At 39.7% G+C, this 24,422-nt stretch overlaps 1 protein-coding gene across 1 annotated transcript in view; it reads left to right on the top strand.

Moving 5' to 3' along the window:
- LOC137914291 (IgGFc-binding protein-like) overlaps positions 1-18,961 on the top strand; it is a 29,582-nt gene extending 10,621 nt beyond the window's left edge. The window contains 24 exon segments of the mRNA XM_068757896.1: positions 2,341-2,364; positions 2,651-2,766; positions 2,945-3,223; positions 3,416-3,511; positions 3,646-3,811; positions 3,936-4,336; positions 4,432-5,008; positions 5,101-5,684; positions 5,812-6,361; positions 6,451-7,049; positions 7,277-7,434; positions 7,582-7,982; positions 8,116-8,312; positions 8,528-8,923; positions 9,078-9,361; positions 9,502-9,779; positions 11,097-11,216; positions 11,402-11,586; positions 11,731-11,891; positions 12,009-12,260; positions 12,410-12,621; positions 12,624-12,667; positions 12,669-12,782; positions 18,650-18,961. Coding sequence (XP_068613997.1) covers positions 2,341-2,364; positions 2,651-2,766; positions 2,945-3,223; positions 3,416-3,511; positions 3,646-3,811; positions 3,936-4,336; positions 4,432-5,008; positions 5,101-5,684; positions 5,812-6,361; positions 6,451-7,049; positions 7,277-7,434; positions 7,582-7,982; positions 8,116-8,312; positions 8,528-8,923; positions 9,078-9,361; positions 9,502-9,779; positions 11,097-11,216; positions 11,402-11,586; positions 11,731-11,891; positions 12,009-12,260; positions 12,410-12,621; positions 12,624-12,667; positions 12,669-12,782; positions 18,650-18,961 — 6,506 coding nt within the window.
- The last annotated feature ends 5,461 nt before the right edge of the window (positions 18,962-24,422 follow it).

The following is a 24,422-nucleotide window of genomic DNA, read 5'->3' as shown; positions in this document are numbered from 1 at the left end:
AAGTTTTGGTGTGCATGCAATACGGACCTCTTTTTTTTATAAAAACGTTGCATTCTCAGACTTGCATGTAAAATATGAGGCTTTTATTTAATACATTGTTGATGATTCTGAGGTTGCTGCAATCACAACAACAATCAGGTTTAGGCTTTATTGGACATGACAAATGTTTGACATCAATTCAAGGTGATTCTGACATCTTGTGAACATCAGGTACATTTTTGAACTTGTTTGACCACCAAATGAGACTAGAGTACATACCTTCGTCAAAAACGATTAGAATATCACAGAGTAACAGTACACATTTCTTCTATGAGAATGCCATCCATGGGCAAGGAGAACCCCATGAATTTCTAATCAGCCGCCACAGGAAACTTTACCTATATTTTGACTGTACATACGAACTGTGCGAAGGTATGTCTATGGGTGTGGGCATCCATCCATTAGAGAGGTAACAGTATCATTATTTCTGCATATTTTCTTCTTTTTAAATGTGTTTATAAAATTATGTGTCACGGACTAGTACAAAATATGTATCTTAATAAATTCAAGTGCTACATGTTTATTCTACAGCATGCTGAGACGTAGGCTTCCATGTGGCCGTGAACAATGCTGGATCAGAATGATTCCCTTCTTGGATCCTGACTACCACTTCCCTCTGACCCATAACGGTAGCATAACAATAGAAATTTACCACAGGTTTTATGTGGAGGTACGAACAGAAGGAGTTTTTTATGGCCTAATACGCACAATATATTTTACAGGAAGTACTATTTCACTTATTTTAAAATGTCAGGAATCAATCGACGTCTTTGAGAACAAGATAAGGTTTGGTTTTTGATTAACTCTGGGGATGTTATAAATCCTCTCTTTTACTGACTCCAGTCACTTTGTAGTTTTCTTTTTGTTGTTGTTGCATAATAAAGGAAGTTATATAGCTGGAAACCAAAGTCTATTCAAGGCTATATTATTTTTTATGAAGGACTACTTCAGAAACTTATCAAAGGCAGTTAGTCCAGTCCAAAAAACTTGACCATAAAAACAATAAGAACATAAAACAGTAAAATAATGAAATAAATAGTAAAGCAAATAAAGGCAATGCAAGAGACGTGATAAAAAATCCAAATAGGGCTCTTGTGACAAAGAACATTATATCGTTATAATGATACATTAGTATATGACATCATCATCCTCAATACCATTCTTTGTGGTAATATTTGTGTGTTTATACCTGTTCTTGTTGCTTCAGTATTCTTTTTGTCTGTGAAGAAAAGCGCATCCAATGTGGAAACCAGTAGATCAATCGATGGCACAATATTTATTTGTTTTAAATTATTTCCCTAATCTCAGAGCCATACTATAAAAAGAAAACCTCAAGAACCAGCAACATTTTATAAATGTTGCTTTGCATCATGCAGTTACTAAACAAATAAGTCAGATCATTGTAACTCCGGGTGTTTGCCTACAGTACAGTAAGGTTGAAAGATCTTGCAATGATCAGAAACAAATAATGTGAACTGCCATAATATCCATGATGATTTTGAAGAATTACGACAGAATGCGAGTACCTTATTATTTCTCTTCATGAAAATGTAGAGAATCGTTTCAGCAGTTCCAGCAGTAAATTATTACACAGGGTGTAATATAATATATTGTCTTTGACAGTCAAGCTCACTGCATAGCGAATACGCATAATAGAAGCTAACATCATTCTGCCTTGCCATAAACCAATATTGCAAAACATCTTTTTTAACACGTTACAGGCTCAAATATTTGCTATCATATTGCTTGTTAATATGTTTATCGTGAACATGGTATAATGAATCTATGTATGATCGCATGGTTATAAGAGAAAAGTTAGAATTTGCTCATTTAACTGTAAAAAGGACATATATAATTAAATAAACAAGTAACGACCAGAGCAGCCCTCTCCAAGTAATAAATGATGTTTATGATGCCAGCTCTTAGTATATTAAGCCAACCTGAATTCCCAAATGGATGAGATGCAAAAAGGGCAGCATATCAAGTAGGAAGAGCTAATTAAATCAAAGACGTCAATTTTCCTGATTTTTATTTTGACTATTAAATTCCTCATTCCTCATTAATTAAATTCATTATGTTTTATCAGCAGGTGGGATCTTGGTGCCTGACAGAATGACGACTCAAACCAACTTATTTTTGCTGCTTTTGGAGGTCCTATGTAAGTTTTATTCTGCTGTAGTTTATTTTTAATTGTACTAGACTACTCTTAAATACTTGATGGAAGTTAAATGTTGCTTGGAGTTTGGACAGCAATTCTCTGTTCATTGATTCTATGCACCTATCTGCTATGTGTTCATTCAGGTGTGGTGACTTCTCAGGCTACCAGTAAGTTTAAATTTATTAAAGCCTGTTTTTGCTCTGCAGGCTCATTGTGTTTACAATGACAATACAAACATATCAAGTGTAAAGGTTTGTTGATAAATGAGGTGCACCTTAATGTTTATTTGAGATGGTCTTGGTTAGGCATTGACTATCACTAATCTAAGAGGTGTTTCCAATATTTCTTATAAGACAAATCAACCAAATATATATGGATACAAGTTTTCCAAATAACATTTTTTCTGGCATGTAAAGTTTATGTTTTTTTTTTTTGACCTAATATCCATCCCAGGTCCCCTCTACCCAGTATCTGGAACCACAAGCTCTCGATCAGATGATGGAAGTTCTCCACGGATTGCGCTCCAACAACCTTTTTTCTATTTTGGACAAACATACAATCAGATTTATGTATGATGAATCACTGACAAAAAAAAATAAACAAATGAACTACTTTTAACAGAAATAAATGAATACAAATGAGAGAATAACTATATATAGAATAACTTTAGCAGATTTTAGCGTGTGTGTGTGTGTGTGTGTGTAAGAGTGAGAGAGAGAGACTAACTAACTACTCTATTATTTCCAGGTTAACCACAATGGGCACTTGACATTTGACAATCCAAAGAGTGCATATTCACCTCAAAGGTTCCCTCTTGATGGACCACAAGACTTCATTGCTCCATTCTGGACAGATCTTGACAACAGACAAACTGGTCAGGTCTACTACAACCAGTACACAAGTGGCAACGTCCTCAATCAAGCTACATTGGACATTAGTAACTACTTTCCAAGCCTGACCTTCAATGCAAACTGGGTTTTTGTTGCAACTTGGTATGAGGTGGCCTACTATCCAACCTCAAGAACAGTAAGTCAACTAAGTTAAATAGAAAATGCTTTATATACTGTATATATAATTCCCCTATGGGATTATTAAAGTATTCTGATTCTGATAGCAGATCAATTTACAACTCTAAACTGAAGTCACTCTGAAGTCACTGTGTGTCTGCAGTACAGTGGAGCACAGAAAAAGAGCATGTGATTACCAATTCTTTTCCAGAACGCAACTGTCCAAGCAGTCTTGATCTCTGGAGGCCAATACTCCTTTGTACTGATGAACTATGGGAGAATAGACAAGACGTCTCTCATTGTGCAGGTCAGATGTAGAGCAATAGTGATGTATATTTACTGCTATGACTAAATATTACCTTATAAAAATAATGATCTGTACATTTAACTTACAACTCTTCTAACTTTTAATCTAAGTTTCTTTCTTACTTGGATTTGCAGGCTGGTTATGATACAAAAAACTCCACTTATTATTATACCATCCCAGGATCCTTCACTCTTTCTGCCACAGGCAGTAACTCAACCTTCCGCCTGCGCAGCAATGTCAATGTACCAGGTCGCTGGGCTTTCCGCACAGATCGAGGGTCAAGAGGCTGTAGTTTTAATGGTAAAATCAGACACATAGGAAACCTACAACCGATTGCTTCATTGCTGTATTGGACTGAAGATAATGATATTAGCATGCAAATGTCCCTACCTTTAAGACACATTTTCCTTTGCTTCATTTCAAGGTGAATCCATACAGCTGGGTGATTCATTCTGGAGTGACAGTACCTGTGCAAAGAAGTGTACCTGCACCTCAACCGGCTTGCAATGTGTTAGCCAACCTTGCTCGTTTTCCCAAATCTGCCAACCAAGTGCCTTTCAGTTTTCCTGTCAGACGGTGGAGAAAGGCACCTGCACTATCAGTGGTGATCCGCACTACTATACCTTTGATGACACAGTGTTTCACTTCCAAGGCACATGCACCTATGTTCTCTCTGAGCAATGTGAAGGAGAGCTGCCCTACTATCGTGTAGAGGGCAAGAATGAGCACAGAGGCAGCACCCATGTTTCCTGGACACGACTGGTCAAAGTATTTATCTATAATGACACAATTGAGCTTGTGAAAGGACATCGTGGTGAGGTTAAGGTTAGCAGTTATGACTATGCATGAATTAAATATATCATTATTGATTAGACCAGATATGTCTGTCACTTTTGACATATTTCCTGATGTGTTTACAGGTTAATGGAGAGTTTGCAGCCACCCCATTCTATCTGAACAATGGCACTATCCATGTTTATCAATCTGGATTTTCTATGATCATCAGTACTGACTTTGGCTTAGAGGTAGCTTATGATACAAATTATTATGTCTGGATCAGTCTACCTTTCGTTTACCGGAATGCAACATGTGGCCTGTGTGGAAATTTCAATGGAATCCGTCACGATGACTTCCGAACTCGTCAAGGGGAGATTGTGAGTTCCGATGTGGTTTTTGCAAACAGCTGGCAAGTATTAGGGGATGATGAACCTGGTTGTGAGCCACAGTGCGAAGGTCTGGAATGTGCTGGATGCACGGAGGAACAAGGAACTTTGTATGCCAATGATGACCATTGTGGCATCCTCCAGAATATTTCAGGCCCTTTCTCTGCTTGCCATGCAGTACTTCCCCCAGAGGACTTTGTAGAGAGCTGTATTTTTGATCTGTGTGTAGCAGGAGGTTACCAGCCCATTCTCTGTCAAGCCCTACATGCATATGCAAGTCAGTGTCAAGGAAATGGTGTGCAGCTGCCGAGCTGGAGGAGACCAGGCTTCTGTGGTATGTCTGTCAGTGAAACAACATAGTTTTAGAATCTCCTTTGACCAAAATGATTCCCTGATGTCAAAATCAATGTGTTTTATTTTCTTTAGAAATCAACTGCCCACCCAACAGCCACTTTGAGTCCCAGGGCACAGGTTGTCCAGCTACATGTGTCAATCCAAATTCTACTCAAAATTGCCCCCTCCTTCCCAAGGAGAGCTGCATCTGTGATTCAGGCTACGTCCTGAGTGCCGGGGTTTGCGTCCTTCTCGCCGACTGTGGTTGCATCTTTGAGGGTCGCTACTACAGCTCTGGAGAAACTGTAATACTCGATGATGACTGTGGGAGACAATGCAGCTGCAGCCATGGTTCCATGACCTGTAGCTCCCATGCTTGTGATCCATTTGAGTCTTGTGGGGTTGCGGAAGGAGTGAGAGGATGCAGACCTAACAGCTTTTCAACATGCTGGATAAGGGGCCCCGGGTCATATCACACATTCGATGGACTATCGTACCAATATCCTGGAGCCTGTGAATTGACTCTTACCAAAGTAATGGGGTTGTCAAGCCACCCACACTTTGTCTTGACGGCAGAAAAGATACCCAGAGGTCAACAAGGTTTTGCACGTTTACTAAGGTTTGAGGCCGGGGGCATACATGTGTCCATTGAGATGGAAAATAGCAGCAGAGTGCATGTAAGTGTTTGAATGTCTGGAGTCCTGTTTTTTATTGCTATTATTATATGATACTCCCCCCCCCCCCCTAAATATTTAAGTGTGCATACCTTTGTAACTAAAAATAAGAAATTCAATGTCCCTTTAGGTGGATGGTCAGCGGATCAGACTTCCATACAATTCAGCATCCAATCGGATACAAATCTACCACAGCAGCATTCACAGTGTCATCCTTCGAACCTCCTTTGGTGTAACTGTGCAAACAGTTTGGCCTCACTTTATACGCATTACTGCCCCTAGTGTCTACAGTGGCTCATTAGGTGGACTCTGTGGTGATTATAATGGTAACCAAGAAGATGAATTTCGCACACCCAACGGCATCCTGGTAAACAACTCCCAGATCTTTGGGGACAGTTGGCGAGATGGTTCCCTCAATGCACATTGTGTGGAAAGTGGACTTAATTCTACAACAAATAACAATGCAACTGAACACTGTGCTATTCTGAAGTCTCCGACTGGGCCGTTCTCCCAATGTTGGTCCACGGTTGACGCACAACCACATGTTGATGCATGCGTGGAGATCATTAAAGACTCTAGAGACCCAGAATCAACACTTTGTGAGGTCCTACGAGATTATGTCCTAATCTGTCAACAGAAAGGTGTTGCCCTCTCCCACTGGAGGGATGCTACAGGTTGTGGTAAGTAATAAAAAAGAAACCTTGTTTTAGATGTGACATAAAAGTATGAAATTACCTTTTTTTTTACCAACATGATTGTGTTTCTCTAGAACAAATCTGCCCTCTAAACAGCCATTATCAACCTTGCGGAAGCTCTTGTCCTTCTGCCTGCCCCAGTTTGTCGTTCCCCTTCACTTGTGACACTGTGTGCCAGGAGGGTTGCCAGTGTGATGGTGGATTCATCCTCAATGGCAACCAGTGTGTACCGCCAACTAGTTGTGGTTGCTATCACCAAGGGCGTTATTTGCAAAGTGGTGAACAGTTGTGGGATGGAGACGAATGTCAGAGCTTGTGCACATGTGATGGCACTACTGCGACAGTCAGTTGTGTTCCCAGCTCCTGTGGTCCTCAGGAGTCCTGTCGTGTGGTGGAGGGTGAGTATGGCTGCCATCCCAACCCTCATGGCACCTGTTCTGCCTCTGGAGACCCTCACTACCTCACCTTTGATGGAAAGGCCTATGACTTCCAGGGAACCTGTCGTTATGTTCTGGTGACACTTTGTAATAGCACTGAGGGTTCACAGCAATTTTCAGTGGAAGCAAAGAATCAACAAATGAGTGGGCTACCAGTTTCAATCACTGCTGAGGTTTTTGTGAAAGTCTGGGGCCATGAAGTACATATCTCAAGGGAGAAAAGTGGTGTGATTCAAGTAAGTTGTTTCAATTAATGCCTGACTTTTAAGGAATAATTTTAATGTGGTTAAGTGAATCATATAGGAACATTTATTATTTATTGTTATATTTATTATTGTTATATTGTTTTGTTTCCATTTCCAAGTATTCTATATTAATAATTATCCGAAAAAGTATTTTTTTTCAAGACTGCCAGGAGAAAAACATAAAAGATTTTAAGTTGGACACAATATTCTGGTTTTAGGTGAATGGTGAAAACAAAAAATTACCAGTTTTCTTAGATGGAGGTCATGTATCTATCTATGCGAGTGGATCTCGTATATTTGTCAGTGCTGATTTCGGCTTGACTGTCACCTATGATGGATGGAGTACAGTTTTTGTATCTGTACCATCAAATTATAGGTATGTGTCATTCACAAAACCATCTGTTCAAATGCATTCATGTCAAAAACAATTACACAACTTTACCAAATTGGCTGAAAAGTCAATTAATAATAATCTGTCTGATTCAGTGAAGACACTGCGTGTATTTCTTTATCATCATTACAGAGGACAAACATGTGGCCTTTGTGGAAACTTCAATGGAAACCCTGATGATGAGTACAAGACCCCGTCTGGAATGATCGTCAATACACCAGATGAGTTTGGAACAGCTTGGAAGGTGGCAGACAACGACACCTGCAGTGATGGGTGTGGCTCTTCATGTCCACAATGTACCGATGACCAAACTGCTAGAGCCCAATGTCAAGTGATTAAAGATAATAATGGACCATTCAGCTTCTGCCATGATGTGGTGGATCCAGCTCCATATTTCAATGACTGTGTGTACGACGTTTGTGTGTCTGGAAATGGGGGCCAAGATCTTCTTTGCAGGGCCATTGAGGCGTATGTCAGTGCTTGTCAATCAGCTAATGTTCGAATCTACCCCTGGCGAGACCTCATACCCTGCAGTAAGTCATACATACAATTAAGAATTAAAAAAAAAAAAGTCTAGTCTCTGTTAATCTACTGTCAGCTTCGATGGGCGCTCAGTCTGGTATACTTATGGCTAAAAGTAGTTCCGTTTATTTTTTCACTTGAAAGGACTTGAGTGCCCAGCCAACAGCCATTATAAGCTTTGTGGCACCGACTGTGGACACACCTGTTCCAGCAGCATTGATGCCAGCTGTGAGCAGGTTTGCTCTGAGGGATGTTTCTGTGACGAAGGCTTCCTTCGGAGTGGGACAAGGTGTGTCCCCACGGAAATGTGTGGTTGCCAACATAATGGATTCTACTATGATGTAAGTATGTAGTATAAGTCTATACTTGACCATCAATAGACATGAGATGAAAAGATTTTCATTTTATTTTGATAGAATAGTGATAAATAATCATGTATAGCAATTATTTATCCTGTTAAATTATTCTATGAATGTCCTGCTTTCTCATGTTAAAATGCCAATGTTATATTAACTCTTTTTTGCCTATTTGGTGTGTGTGTACGTGTGTGGTAAAGGCAGGAGAGTCATTCTGGACAGAGGGTTGCTTTCAGCGCTGTGCGTGCCATGCTCCTAATGACTTGCGCTGTTCTGCTGCATCTTGCACGCCTGCACAAGAGTGCATCATCAGAAATGGACAGCTGGGCTGTTTTGATTCACTGTCCACTTGCACTGTGTGGGGGGACCCACACTATATTACCTTTGATGGAATACTGGTTAATTTCCAGGGCACATGTGCTTACACCATTACTGAGAGTGTGAGCCACAGCCCAAGTGAAACCCAGTTTCAGGTAATAGCCACCAATAATCACCGTGGCAACAACCGTGTGTCATTTGTATCAGCTGTGGATATATACCTCTCACGTCCATCAGAGGGTGCTCACATCTGGATTGGACCCAGCAAAAGGACAATGGTAAACCTATGAACACGTTTGTTCAATATAAACTCCCATCTTGTCCTTTAAAAAAAAAAAATTATATTTATTATATTATATCTCTAAATATTTGAAGCAAAAAGAACTTTCTGACCGCTTGTCCATCTCTCTTTCTAATCTCTTATTTTTCCAGGTAAATGGAAGTGAGGTGTCTCTTCCCACCACTGTCGGAACCTTAGCTGTGATAGAAATTGAGGGAAGCAACGTAGTGGTCAATGCCATTGACTTGATTGTCCAGTTTGATGGTCGAAGTATTTTATTGGTCAGAGTGGAACAAAACCGTGAAAACAGAGTCACAGGAATGTGTGGAAACTTTAACCACGACCCCACGGATGACAAAGTTTTCCCCAATGGCACAGCAGCACAAACTGACATTGACTTTGGACATAGCTGGAAGGCCTCCACAAGTCTGCCAGGGTGAGCTGTTAGAAAAGCTATTCATATATAATCAGAATATGGGATAGACGTTTATATATAATTTTGTTTATATATAAAATTTTTTTTGACATTTTTATATATCAAATTATATTGAAGCATATATGGTGTGACTTTTCCAGATGTGGATCCACAGATGAAGAGATAGGAGATGGGTTGGACGACTGTCACTTTTTGGCTGAATACTCTGAGCTCTGCAGCGTCATCACCAACACTAGTGGTCCTTTCAGGGCTTGTCATGCGCACTCTGACCCGCGGCCATTTTTCAGCTCCTGTGTCTATGATCTCTGCCATTATACAACAGCCAATGGCATCCTGTGTTCTGCTGTCTCAGCTTATGAGAGAACCTGCTCAGTCTTGGGGTTGAACATCCCTGAGTGGCGCTTGGCATTGAAGTGTGGTATGTTTGCACTCGGATAATGGACAGCCACTTAACCAATAATATACAGTGGTACCTCGACTTACGAATGTCCCTACATCCGAAATTTTCAGGTTACGAAGTTTCTGAATGGGAAAATATTGCCTCTTGTTACGGAAGCATTTCAGGATACGAGGTGAACTCTGGGAGCGGCGAATAGCGCTATTCGCCGCTCCCAGAGTTCACCGAACGTAAACAAACTTGTAGCTGCTCTGCCATCTGCCTGGCAACCCGTTGCGTATGCGTGTATCTCAGCATGCTATTCGTGTCCCCCTCGTGTCACCCGGAAAAAGTGTTGACAAGTCGGGCTATTGCTCATTATGATGACGTCTGCCTCGCACATTTCCGACGGATTGTCAAAAGCCGGCAAAAGCAGACGTCATCGGATCAGTTTTTCAAGAAACGCGAGGCAGAAAACACCGCAAAGGACCAGTAAACAAAGAGGACAAAAAGTAACAGCTAACAGGTAGATTAATATTTAAAAAAAATATCATAATGTAGCGTCCGTCGGACGCTGGAATAAGCACACGACGGGTAACTCTCTGTGTGTGTGGGTGCCGCGAGGAGGAGGAGAACGGGAGAGCTGCGTAGCTCCCGCAGCTCTCCCGTTCTCCTCCTCCTCCCCGCGGCACCCACACACACACACCGCCCCTCCTCCCTGGATGCCTTTGCGGACTCTCTGCAGCGTAGGAATAATGAACACTCCTAAAACATGAACCGTTACAATACTTTTGCGGGGCTTGGAACGGATTAGTGCATTTACATTCAAAATGCGTCTCTACTTACGAAGTTTTCACGTTACGAGGTTAGTCCCGGAACGGATTAAATTCGTAAGCTGAGGTACCACTGTATTAGGTACAGGCAGCACCGTGGCACAGTGGGTAGCGCTGTTGCTTCACAGGAAAAAGGTTCTGGATTTGATTCCTTTCTGTATGAACATAGAGTTTGCATGTTCTCCCTGTGTCTGTGTGGGCTCGCACCTGGTTCTCTGACTTCCTCCCAACTCCACAAACATGTAAATTAGGTGAATTTCTTGATCCTAAATTGTTCGTAGGTGTGAGTATAAGCATTAGTAGTTGTCTGTCTTTTTGTGTGGCCCTGCAATGAACTGGCGTCTCATCTGGGGTGTATCCCACCTCTTGCCCATAGTCAGCTGGGATATCCACCAGCTTAGCCCGTAACTCGTATGTCAGAAAAGCAACCGGAGATGAATTAATAAATATTAGGTACAGAGTTTTTTTTTGGTTTTAATTTCAAATCTCTATATTAATCTGTTTCCCACCATTTTTTTTTAAATAGCCGAGTCAGATCCCTGTGAAGAGCTGGACTGCACAGACTTTGAGTGGTGCGGTGAGCAAGACGGAGTTTACGGCTGCTTCTGTGATGAGTTCCACCATCGACGCAACAATGAGACATATGGTGAGGGCTGCTTCTCGTAACACACTGCACAAAGCAAAGATAAAGATGGTAAACATAACTTTAAAAGAGAAGTGCAATGCTTTTCCCATTTAAAATAATCTCCCTCATTTTGTGGTTTCATTACCTTTTCCATTTACAAGCATTTTAACGTATCATGTTGTCACTCTTACGTTTCTCCTTCACAGACTCATCCATCACTTGCGTCAGTAGTTCAGGCACCATGTCTTTGTCACGCTGCCAGCTGTTTGAAGCAGGCTTCCATTCTAGTGTCCTCCATCTCCGGGATGCCTCTTGCAATGGGACGGTCCAGGACGGACGGCTGCTCTTCCATTTTAACAATGACGACCAGCTGTGTGGGACGGTTCTGAGGGTACGGTCAGTGAATCTGATGAAAAGTCTGAGGAACGCTAACGTTAAGCTCTTCAGTGCACTGCTTCATTTGACTCAGTCTAAAGCTTATTGATTCAAAGCATGTTTAAGGCTATACTAACAAGTTATCGCCTTACTTTCATAGAGCAATGGGACCCATTTCATTTATGAGAACACCATTCAGGCAGATGTGGACCCTCATGATGACATCATCACTCGTGAGAAGAGCATCCGCCTGCACTTCTCCTGTGAATACCCTCTGTCTCAAGCGCTATCCATGGATGTGGGCATCAATCCTGTTGAAAGGTGCTAACCTCAACCCAGTCTCATTTGCATATTTCTTATTATGTTTCACGTCACTGAAATTCTGGTGGTTAAATTACTAAAAACCCATTATTATTATTTCTCTCTTAATTTTGTTAGTATTGTGAAGAAGAATCTTCCATCTGGCCAAGGTCGTTATCATTTGAGGATGATCCCATACGAGGACAGCGAGTTCCGCTTCCCAATGACCAGAAAAAGGAACGTAGAAATGGAATTGGATGAGAGGATGTATATCGAGGTGCAAACAAAAGGAGTTGATGAAAGGCAGATTGCCACTGTTCTGGATTCATGCTGGGCAACACCTTTCAATGACGCCAGCCATCCGGTGCACTGGGACCTCATCATTGCAGAGTAAAGCAATTTGACCTTGTGATAAGACAATGATTACCTCAAGTCCCACTCAATCTGCTATATGCATATGAAGTAATCCCAGAGTTACTTCATTTGTACAGGGTTTCTTTCATCTCAAATTATAATTTATAACATTACCTGTCTTCCAGGTGTCCTAATCCAGAAGATGGTACCGTAGAAATGGTTCAGAATGGCGTCTCCACTGTGGCTCGTTTCTCTTTCAGTATGTTTGCCTTTATCAATTATACATCCATCTACCTGCACTGCAAGGTCCACCTCTGTCTTTTCAGCCACACCAGCTGTGCAGCTGTAAGTACTACTTGTGTATATTTGTAGCGGGGGGGAACTACCTACACTTTTAAAATGATTGCTGTAATTCCCTTTGGGTAAAAGCTATAGCTGATAACTTTTAATGTTGTTTCCTTCAGCATTGCTATCCGGGTTATAACATAAGAATGACAAGGGATATTTACATTTCGGACACTGAAGCTATCTCACTGGGACCGCTTTTCGTGCCATCAGGTAAATAATAATTATTTTTTCACAGTAGTGGATTATGAGAAATCCTAACATTGAATAAAAAGCATTATTTAGGGTAACGGAGCACATCATTCATTGATTGATCGATTGCTTGATTTACATTATCATCATTACATCCTATTGTGGTTGTTTTCTAGAATACGAAAGGAGCAAAACGAGCAGTGCGCCATCAGCGCAGTTGATATCTGTGGTGACGGTGCTTGTCAGTTTGCTGACTTCCAAAGCTCTGTCCTAGAGGCATCAAAGAAGAGAATCAGTAAATGAATGAGCATATAAATATCACTCCACAACAAATGAATAATAATAATAATAAAAACACTGTCTATTGATTTAAAATTTAACTTGTATTTCCCTGCTGTGATCTGTTTAAAGGAAGAATGAGACACGTGCATTGCGTTGTTGTAGGCCAGAAAATGATCCACCATCTTGAGAAATGCCTTCTGTAAATTGCTCCTGATTTTTGCTCCTCCAATACCATCAAACGTCAAACTGGTGAAGGATGTTGTAGTTTTTCTCTACAACACTAGAGGACAGCATGAGCTCAATATCAATATATATATATTGTTTCATCCTCCAGGTTTTTACTGCATTCTTTTCATAACTGCTGAATCAATATTTTATGTGGTGTAAACATTGATGTAAAGCCAAAAATTGTAAACGGATAAACTATTGATCCTACAGAATGTGTTTTCAACTCGTACTATTGTCTGAACTGTAGAATTTTTGAGGATTCCACTGCTGATTGTCTTTCTTATAAATAATGTTCTAATTTTTTCTCAATAAATATAGATTCTAATCAAAGTTAATTCATGACATTATAATTGCATGCAAGAGTCTAGAAATACATGGAAGAAAATTTAAATATCACAGACACCGTGTGTCTCATGATGTACCTAAGCTCCTCCAACAGTTTACCACTAGGGGGGTAATCCTGAGTCTTATGCATCCTTTGCAGGCTTTCAAAGTCAATCTTTGAACACATATACTAGAACACATATACATTTGATAATTCACAATGGAGCCAGTATATGTAACACATTCTTTTAACAAATATCAATTTTTAAGAAAAACTCATATACAGCTAATTTAATGTCATGCCCAAGCTCTGAAGCAAACTTCCAAATATATGGTAATATATTCCAAATATTAAGACAATCCAGCATTAGTATAAAGTTTGTTGCTTAGTAAATATATGCATAGATTCATTATTATTCATCATTAAAAATGAAGTTACCCAGTGTACCCAGTCCTTTGGCAAATGTATTGAGACCTAGCACTCAGTAGCAAAAATTCAACCTCACGGTGGCACTAGAGGAGAGGAAAATAAAAGCCTAATTGTCACAAAACATGATATGCATGTCTGTCAAAAATTCACTTTCAATCTGTTGTCATCTGGGTCATCCTTTTCCTCATCTCGAATACTCATTCCTCTAATTCAGACACTGAACTGTTTTAAGAAGAGCTGTGGCTTGGCGAGGGCGTTTGCAGCCAGGAGTTAAGAAAGAGAATAAAGAGAAGGAAATATGAATGACAGCTTGTTGACTTTTACAAGATGCTGAGGGCTTGGTGTGCTAAATTGGATTTCCTCAAGAAGTCCCCTGTGGGTTGTGTTGGAGGGGTCAAGAATGGTCCCATCTGATTTTTGACCTCTCCTATTTCCTTCATGTCAGCATGAGTGACCACAATGCTCTGCAGCATAATTACATACAAACCTGAGAACCTTTTCCATTACAGAGGAATAGAGGATGTCTATGAAGCAAATTCAGTTAACTGACACTCAGCTTGAGTGATTAAAAAAATAGCTGATTATTGAATACAATTGGTTTATGAGTAAACAATTTTTTTTAATTCACATTTTATCACTTACAGATGTACAGGGTCTCACATAACATTTGTAATGCCACCTGCCCCCCCCCCCCCCCCCCCCCCCATTTGCAGTTTATGTTCCATAGTTATGGTTGCAGGGTTTTCATCCTGACTTCAGACCTCAGATGTGCTAAAGCTAATTCATTTTGGCTGCAGGAATTTGTTCCCATAGAATTTACATTGCAAACTCCAAACTGACTTTTTTGTAAATATTCTCATTTACTAATATTATACTAAGTAATATATAATATATAAAATATCTGGAACAAAGACTAGAAACAGAAATAGCTTTGTCCATCAGTAATAAATTCCATCTACCAGCGTCTTTAAACTCAATAATTAAGATTTTTTTCCCCTGGTTTGTTTAATCAAAGAATCAAAGTGTAAAAACAAATCATGCAAGTATAATTATTTGAATAGGGCCAGGCTTTCTCTTTCTCCCTAGATCCATTTTTTTGTGATGCATGTTTCTGGCAACAGCTCTATATTTACGATGTGGACATAAGAGTAACACCGATCTTCTTAAGGAACTCAGCAAAACAGATAACGGTAATGTTCCTTTAAAATTCCAAAGGCTCTTGTTGCATTAACAAAACTTATATCGGTGCTTAGTGAGAAAAATCAGAATCTCATCTCATTTGGTAAAACCAGATTATATGTCCTTTTCAATTTACTTGAAATGCTTTTAGCTAATTTGCCTACACACTCTAATTAAGTTTATCCCAAGAGTTAGATGGTTGATGGATAGAGTGATGAACTGGACAAAGGATAGTGACAACCCTCCGCCTTTCCTTATTCACCATGCTCTCCTTAATCCACCATCAAAACATCACTCTCTCCAACAGTGACCATGGGCTGTTTATCGACTGGCGTCTTCTTCCTGTTTGTGGTACTAAGAGGCTGAAATTAGATCTGTATCACGGAGGATTTGAGATAAATTGGGCAGCAGATCGGTCCTAATTCAATTTTTCCTTGTTTTTTGAGGGAGAGAAAAAAGAATAGTTGTCAAGATGCAGCCGACAGAATAATACAAGACAGCCAAGGACAAGGATGAGGTGAACGTAGATGCGTTGTAGTTGTGTGTGCTAAAATTAGTGAATATTACAAATTCCTGCATGTATTTTGGTGACACAACATATTAAGCATTCATGAAGGTCACATATGCAGTCCGAATAACTCAATATTTCCACGATTGCAAATGTTTGGTGTCGTCTACCTTTGGTCCACGCTGCATAGTGCAATCATTAGCTGCATCACCGTTGCTCCCCCAGGTTGACCCAAATGGCCATGATCAACAGGGGTAATCAGCCGCTCCCATTACAACTCCCAGGGGAGGGGGCTTTGCTCCTTAGCTTCTTTGTATGGTCAGGAGTCGGGGTGTGGATCTCAGTCTTTTCACAATCCCACTTTGATCTGACTCCGATCCCTGACAGCTGATACTGTAGCTGAACCCGAGACTTGGTGCGGCCTCTGTAGAAATCTGGAATGGGAAGAGGAGAATGGGAATAAGAAGAGCAGGGCTGAATGCCAAAGTATCTGTTGTTTTGTGTGCCAGACAGGCATTATGACCATCTTGTTTAAACTCAGCCTCAGAGGTCAAAGAGGAGGGTAAACTCCAGATGCTTGGCGACTTCCATCTTTTCACTTGCGTGCAAATAAATACATATATATCATTTTGCCATGATAGTGATATGACCTTTATATGTGTATGATGAAAGAAGGTCATTAAGGTGTTAGATACTGGAGAGAATAGACAGAATACACCAGATGACATGCACAACTTCTTTGATTGATTGATTCATTTATTCAATACAGTGGAAAGAAACTAGGAATGTCCGTTTTTGGGATTCTTGACTCTGGTTCGTCATATTTAGGACCTTCGAACTGTTATATCCTTAAGTAGTTCATCTGTTAGAGTAACGGGGTGCATGTTCCTCAGTTGTAATATAAGTTCCATTTAAAATGAGTAATTAATGCCAAAAATGTTACAGCATGATGGCTCCATGAGCATATAGGGAAGCGAGTGCTTATTGAGAGAGAGAGAGAGAGAGAGAGAGCAGCACAATGCGTTCCATACCTCTAAGATGTTTTCGTGAAAACTCTTACTTAACACAGTATGAAACTCTTTATTGCAAAAGAAGAAGAAGAAAAGAAGCAGGGATGAAATATCAAAACCCACAGGCCTTTTCTTTTTCTTAAATGTCGAGCTAGATGTGGGAAAGGTCCATGTCATACACGAGAGCTGTATTATTTTTCTGAAGAACAATAATCTGCTCCTTTGTCCTTTTCCACATCCACAGCGCAACATTACATCACTCCTTTATTTAGTGACCGTATCAATATGACATCATGACCATCACTCTACACCTTCAGTCACCGCAGAGAAGGCTGGCTGGGATGAAACTCAAGTATATTGTATGCAACGCACTACATCAATGTTTGTCCTTGGAAGCATTCGGAAGGCTAATAAGATTTCATTAAATTAAATGTGAGGACAGTTTCCTCTGTGATCTATGCTGAATTTGGGAAGTGGTACTTGATACTTTTAAAGTATTGATCAAAATCACACATCACCATGTAGAATTGAAACATCTCCTGTCAACAAGACCTGCATTCATATCTGTCTGCTTTTACTCACAGGCAATAACTACAAGTCTTCTTTGGCCCAAGGCAGCCAGCTAGCACTTTGTGTTGTTGGAGAATTGACATGACATGTGGGGTCAGTTGGTTTCACTGGCTCACCTGTCAGAGGAAAGGAAATCAAAGGAAGGGAGCATGCACAAAATGTTTGCATGTATGAATAAGCAAGTTATTATTTTGAACGCCGTGCTGCAACCTGGTTAACTGTTGGAGTGAGAAATGGTTGGATTTGTTCTCCTAAAACCGGCGGATTCCCAGGATTTCTTGCCCTGACTTCAGAGTGGCTGATGACAGATTACTTTTATGTGCCATACACCTGGTTACCAGACAGTATACATAAATAGAAACAGGGAACATGGGAGGTTTCACTTCAAATACAATTAAACCACCAGCATTTTAATGGTATTTCCCTCTTGAACCACCCTCAGACAAACAAATAAACGCTTTCCTGTTCACCACAAAGCCACAGGCTGGAATTCCTCACCAATTACAAACTTTTTACAGATGTGGGTATTGTATAAATTTTCATCATTCTGTCGCTTTCCGCTAAACACATTCATCATAGCGGAAAATGGAATCATTAAATGCGATTAATGCTCTCTGAGGCACAATCCCTTCATTAAGTTTTAATCACCTACTTCAAAGCAGCAGACATTTCAGTCAGCAAAGACATTGCTTCTGAGGAATGCATTAACTGCTTGATTGATTTCATTCATCAAAATGTAGACTCCATTTTAATTTTTGTTTCTCACATTTGTTCAGTTGACACAGGAAGAAACAGGAGTTAAAGGAAAAGTTTTTTTCTTTCAGGAAGGAATAGGAGCGATGCTCTCAATCATCCGGAGAAGACAGGATAGAGGAAGGAATTGTATAACAGTCTGATGTGGATGGAGGTGAAAAATGTCTCTATTATCAGACTAATAGAATTTCCTTTGGCCCCAGAGGGAGGCAGAATGGACTCTCCCTCCTTCCCACTTGGCCTCTTCATCCAGCCATTTGCCCTGGCCAGAGATATAATTTCATCACTCTTCACTTAATTGTATGCAGTGCTGGCGGAGCCTCACTCTCTCTGTTCCAGAAAACAGAGACATGTAGGGAAGGAGGAGGACGAAGAGCAGAATGCTAGAACAGAGTGGGAAACCACACTTCACGTGACAGGTTTATGTGTTCCCTTCACAGAATGAGTGTAAACACAGCGGAAAAGACTGAGAGGTAACTGAGTGTATCATGCAGGACTGATTTGCAATTAAAGAAAATATCTGTATCTGACTCAGTTAGCTGGAGCTACAGGACGGAAAATATAACATTTCATGTAGACACTTTTTGTTCACTTTTGATTTGAGGGCTATAAAAATCTGGGAGTACACATAGACAAACTGGACTGGGCTCGGAACACTGACGCCCTTTATAAGAAAGGCCAGAGCCGCCTCTATTTCCTGAGGAGGCGCAAGTCTCTCATCATCTGCCCGACGATGCTGAGGATGTTCTATGAGTCTGTGGTGTCTTGTGCCATCCTGTTTGCTGTAGTGTGCTGGGGCAGCAGACTTAGGGTCGCAGACTCAAAGACACTCAATAAGGTCATCGGTAAGGCAGGTGATGTTGTAGGGGTGAAGCTGGACTCCTTAGAGACAGTGATGGAGAGAAGGATGCTTTAGAAACTGAGAAGCATCTTGAACAACAACACCCACCCCGCTCCATGAGCTCCTGGTACAACGAAGGAGCACACGGACATTTAATAATGGTGCGTTATCATGTGAACTGTGCAGCAGGGATGAATATTCACTGTTATAAAAAAAACATTTTCCTCCACCCACCTATATTTAAACTGCGTGATTACTACCTTGCCTGTTTTCTCTTCCTTATTTACAGCCTCGTCTAAATAAAAAGACACAAACCGTATCATCACTCTTCTTTGTTTTTGTCTTTCGTAAACTGAGCTTAGACACTGATCCAAAATAAAAGTGGCTTTATTTGTGTTAACATCTCTGGCCTGCTATGCTTTTAAGGTCAAATGTAAAATTCAGATTGTCTGCAGTTGTTATTAATTATGCAGGATAGATGTCTGATTTGCACCTTACTTTTCTTCCTTTTTTCCCACTCTATTTATATCATAATTGTATTTAAAATGAAGTATTTCTATTTTAAAGTTTCAAATCTCCATCATTATTGGAAGTGTATGAGCCGTTTTTTTGATTTTGTTTTCTATGAACACACAAATGCTGATTGACCTCCAGTGACTCACGGGAGTCACTGGAGGTCAATCACTGTGGATGTTTCTTCACTTTGCCAAAGTTACACTCAGTGGAGTAACAGAAACTCAACATGGCCTCTCCTCTTTCACATGGTTCCCTTCACACATCAAACATTCCTTACTAACAACACACTGGAGGCAGCTGCAGGATGCTGGGGAATGTGTTTTCCATTTAAAAAGTTTCACTGACAAACGGAGATCTCTGGTACTGGGGCCGAGTCAGAGCCTGTTGATGCAGAAACAAGACACACTGCACATACCAAGATAACATATTCAAGAATGGTGAATTTATTTATTAATTGTATCTATTATAATGGCATTGGGTTTCTGTTGCTGCATTGGCCACACATGATGCCATAAGTCATGCAGACAGTTTGATAAAGCTAAAGGAAAACTACTCAACCGTATTTTTCAGTCTCTCCTCTGCAACCGTTGAAGCTTCCACTAATCAGTCTGTCTACTTTGATTTGGAGTAAATGTCAGATGGATTCTTTAGGAAAATACACTACAATGCATCTCATCTCATGACCGCCGGTAATTAAATGTTGCATTATATTTTGTATCAATAAAAAAGCTTCCTTAAAAGTGTTAAAGTCAGCATGAATAAACTCAAACCTGTTCCTGCCGTGTTCAGCTCAGTTAAAGGACTAGTTAATAAATGTGTTTGGATGCTGTGCTTGTTTACAGCAGCCTGTAGCTGCTCAGCTCAAAATAACATTAAACGGTTGTTGCGCCAGCTGACATGATCTAACATGTTAAAACTGGTAACTCAAGATAGCCTGTGGGCCTGCAAGTGGCTGAAATGTGATGGGGGTGGTAACTGCAAGTAAAAACAAAAACAAAAACAAAAAACATGATGTAAAAAGGCACTTTAGTTCTAATAAAATAATTGGTGCCAGTGTTAATAACACTGATTGCATTATATAATCAACAATTTACTTAATAGTTGGATTTATCATTTGTAAATGATTTCACAATTTCTTATTTGCATTTAGACTTATTTTGTATTACATATACTAAATCATGTTACTGTGTGTGTGTGTGTGTGTGTCCTTATGTTCCCGTGCATCCATTCTTTGGTTCATGTGATGCATTATCAGAGCAATACAGAAGATGAGTGGAGTTCAGCTTTATTCTTGGTTTTACAGCTTGTCTGATGTAAGAGTGAAGTAAGTTCACATTAGGTATAGTACAGTATATGTATTAGTAGGACTATACAAGGAACATTCAGTGTTTTCCATAGATCTATACATTTTAGTCCTGCTGCACTCTCATTCTTACATTACCAGGACTTCTTTTCCAAAAACTGCATTCCATTTCTTGTCACCACAGTCAAATCCCCAGTTTACATGTTTCCTTTTTTACCACCAAGTGCAATAACATGGTGTTCATCTTCAATTTACTGTACAAGTCAATGTCTCGTCAATGTTTTATGCATCTGTCATATCAATGAAGCTAAACAAAGACTGTCCCAAATGTAAAAAGAAAAGCCTCAATCTTTAGTCCAAGTTCCAGACTAGATAAGTGACCCTAAAAGTAGTATTGATTAAGCTATAATACACTAAACAAAGGGCTTTCAGGGAAGGCTGCTCCGTGGTAATGGCTTAAATTGAGTTTCCATAAGAAAACAAAATTAATATGTTATCGGTCATAAACAAAAATGGAGATGAAGCCCTACAATGTCTTTTTCAGCCCTGATTCCTGCAGCAGCCAAAATGTCACAAATGTAATCAGACAGTCACACTGATACATCAGTTTGTGTAACAGACAGGTCCAATATAATCATTACATCACACATACTAACATTCTTGCTGGTGGATCATTTGCAGACATTCATGACACTTGGATCTCTCTTAAAACATATTACCAATTAATGTTGAGTTCAAGTGCTCAGGGTTGTATGTTATGGACATATTTAAGACCGACTGTAGCCTACAGTGTATTGAAATCTATGTGACATGCTCTTATACTATGGGACATAACGTTTAATGTATCCGTATCACCATAAGCTTTTGCTTTTATATTTGTGGATGGCACAATTAAATACTGATCTTAAACGTTTCATGCATCTCATGTCCTGAGAGAGGAGACACATTACTGTTCGCAAACAAAACTATTGACACATTTTCAAACTGTGATTTTTACAAGACAATTTTCTGCCTTTTTTGCAATGACAAATCAAGGTAAGCCTAAACATACTTTCTCGTCCGCGTGGTTTCACTGCTGAAACAGATCTTAAGCACAATACAGAGATAATATGAAACTGAAAATGAAGAAAAGCTATCAATGTTTCAACATAACCACGGTTTGGCATAAACGCACATTGCCAACATTTAGGTTGATACTAAATCTAACACTCATTAACATTTTAAGCAACCTCAGAGGTATTGGTTGGTTGATTTTGTTAACTTTGGAGAGAACCAGGAGAGCTGTTTCTTTGTATTTATGCTAAGCTAAGATAACCTGCTCCTGCCTGCAGACACATTGATCATATCAGCAAATACAAATTCTGAGTGGTCTTGAATAATACAATTGTGTTATTGTGTCCGAGGTTGGTGACAGTTGTTTATTTTAACGGATCGTTTAAGCTTCTTTTGTTTTGTTTTTCCAAAAAGTTATTTTAAATGTGTCTTACCTATTTATGTCCCGTCTTAATCATGCACTACATTGCTAAAGGTGCTTAATTTAATTGCACCTAGTACCTCACAAAAGAACCTCAACTCCATTTACCATTTTTACAATATTAAATTAGGACAGCATTAATACAGTAACAATGTCCCATTCATACAGATATTGTACAGTAGCACATTCTAGGCTTTAACTAAAATAAAACATAGAAAAAACAAATTATTTACCAAAAACAAAATCACAATATCAGCATCAGCAGACACCTGAAATAGTTCCCAGGCACTTGTGATGCAAAACACACACACAATTACACAGGTTAGTGCTACAATCTAAGACAATAAGTGAAATATATCATTTTCAATTATTTTAGAATTAAAATACAATGAACTATAGTGAAAATACCTTCATTTAAAGCAACAACAGGAACAATCTATACCTGAAGGCAACAGATGAAGCTACAGGAAGCAGCACGTAAACTACTTGGTCCTTCAAATACTTTCCTCCAAGAATTCAAAAAGTAAACAAAAAGAAAGAAATTAAATGTGTGATGAGGTCGTTTTTAATAATAATTTGACATAAGTAGTTTTTTTAAGTAACATATTAAAACCAAATAGGTGCAGAGCACTGGGAGAGCAAAGCATGATTCTATTTTAACTACTGCAAATTACAGATGCTTTAACATTTATTTAACCCAAACCGTTTCCACTTCCCATTCGTCTGCATTCATGCTTTCATTATTCCTTCTTTGACTTAAGTCTCCACTGCTTTTTATTCAAATGTCACTGTTGCAAACAATGAGGAAACAAGGCACAGGCCTGCTTTGCTTTCTTATGCACCTGATCGAAGGATTGTCGGTCGCAAAAATCACTGCTCTGAGTTCGAAAAGCGGCTCCACTTGAAAGTCTACAGACTGTTCATAGGATTCTACAGGGTGAGTTAATAAGTGTAATATTTGTGAATTCACATCGATCATTCAAGGAGCCCTGAGAAAAGACGCAAAAAAAAAGAAGAAAACCTTGAATATTTGTTTTACATCTTGATTGTTATGTATTTACATGCATCCTGTGCTGGAATGTGTGCACTGGTTTACAGGTAGTTGTTAGCTTCTGCATGCTGTTTACTGTTATATCACCATCATTTCAAACATTGCAAATGATATAGATTTTACTTTATACCGCTTGTACCAATGAGATTAACCAGTGGTCCCCTCATGAGAGTTTTCAACACTATATGGCAGGATCTGAATGAATGACAATGTGAGTGTATACATAATCTGTCTGTTTGTATAGTACGTGCATGCAAGGTTACATACTATTGGTCTATGTGGGTATGTATATACAGCATGTGTATGTCTCTGTCTGGTGTCTGTCTGTTTGCATACAGTGTTGTCACTGGGTGACAACTATGAATTCCAAATGTTTCCCTTTTCTGGGTCGGTAGGAACAGGTGTGTGCGTGTGCGTGCATGTATGTGTGTGGAAGCTGTTGTCTTATGCAGATAGGCCTGCTCACATAGAATAGTGTCTCATGTTGCCTGGATCAATGACCTTCCCCACAGGGTTCAGCCAGCAGTACTTTTAGCAAGGCATGCAGACATCAGTCAAGATGAACCCGAAGTTGGAACTACTTTCGTGTGAGCTTCATCTGAGTGTCTTTAAACGAATACAAGTTTTAAAGTAAGAGTATTTAGCTTTGGTTTTACACAGCTGAGGGAGATGAGTTTCGCTTGAAATACATCCAAGCTCGCTTCATCAGGTTGTCATGTTTATCAATGGGCCTGACACGCTGTAGGGCGCAGGCCGCATCGCATAGCAGGAATGGACACTTAAACACAATGCGGCATGTTAATAATGTCACTTTTCAGGTATGGCAGTGAGACACTCAGTAATGTAGACTTTTGAAATGTTATTTAGTGGTACAACTCAGGCATCTGAACACTATAAGTAAAAGGGGACTGGCGTGTTTGAGAATAAAGATATACAGTGGAACAAGCTGTAGGAATAAAAGAGTGAGGAATGTCTGATAAATTCCATCCAAAGCCCATTGCTGCAAAGTCAGCTAACAGTAAGGTGGACGCTAAATAGTTTGGCTGAGAATAAAATGATTACAGGCTACCTTGCATTGTGTGGCGGATAAGTGATTTTAGGCAAATCCTGATGTTTAAGTGAAGTTTTTTTCCTTTGATTACAAAAGTTCATTATCATTCAGGGTTTTTTTTTTCAACTATCTTCCTGTCTT

The sequence above is a fragment of the Brachionichthys hirsutus genome, unplaced genomic scaffold (genome assembly GCF_040956055.1).
Source record: "Brachionichthys hirsutus isolate HB-005 unplaced genomic scaffold, CSIRO-AGI_Bhir_v1 contig_862, whole genome shotgun sequence".
NCBI classification, from domain to species: domain Eukaryota; kingdom Metazoa; phylum Chordata; class Actinopteri; order Lophiiformes; family Brachionichthyidae; genus Brachionichthys; species Brachionichthys hirsutus.
Note: the sequence above shows the minus strand (reverse complement) of the source record. Positions and strands in the feature narration are given on the sequence as shown.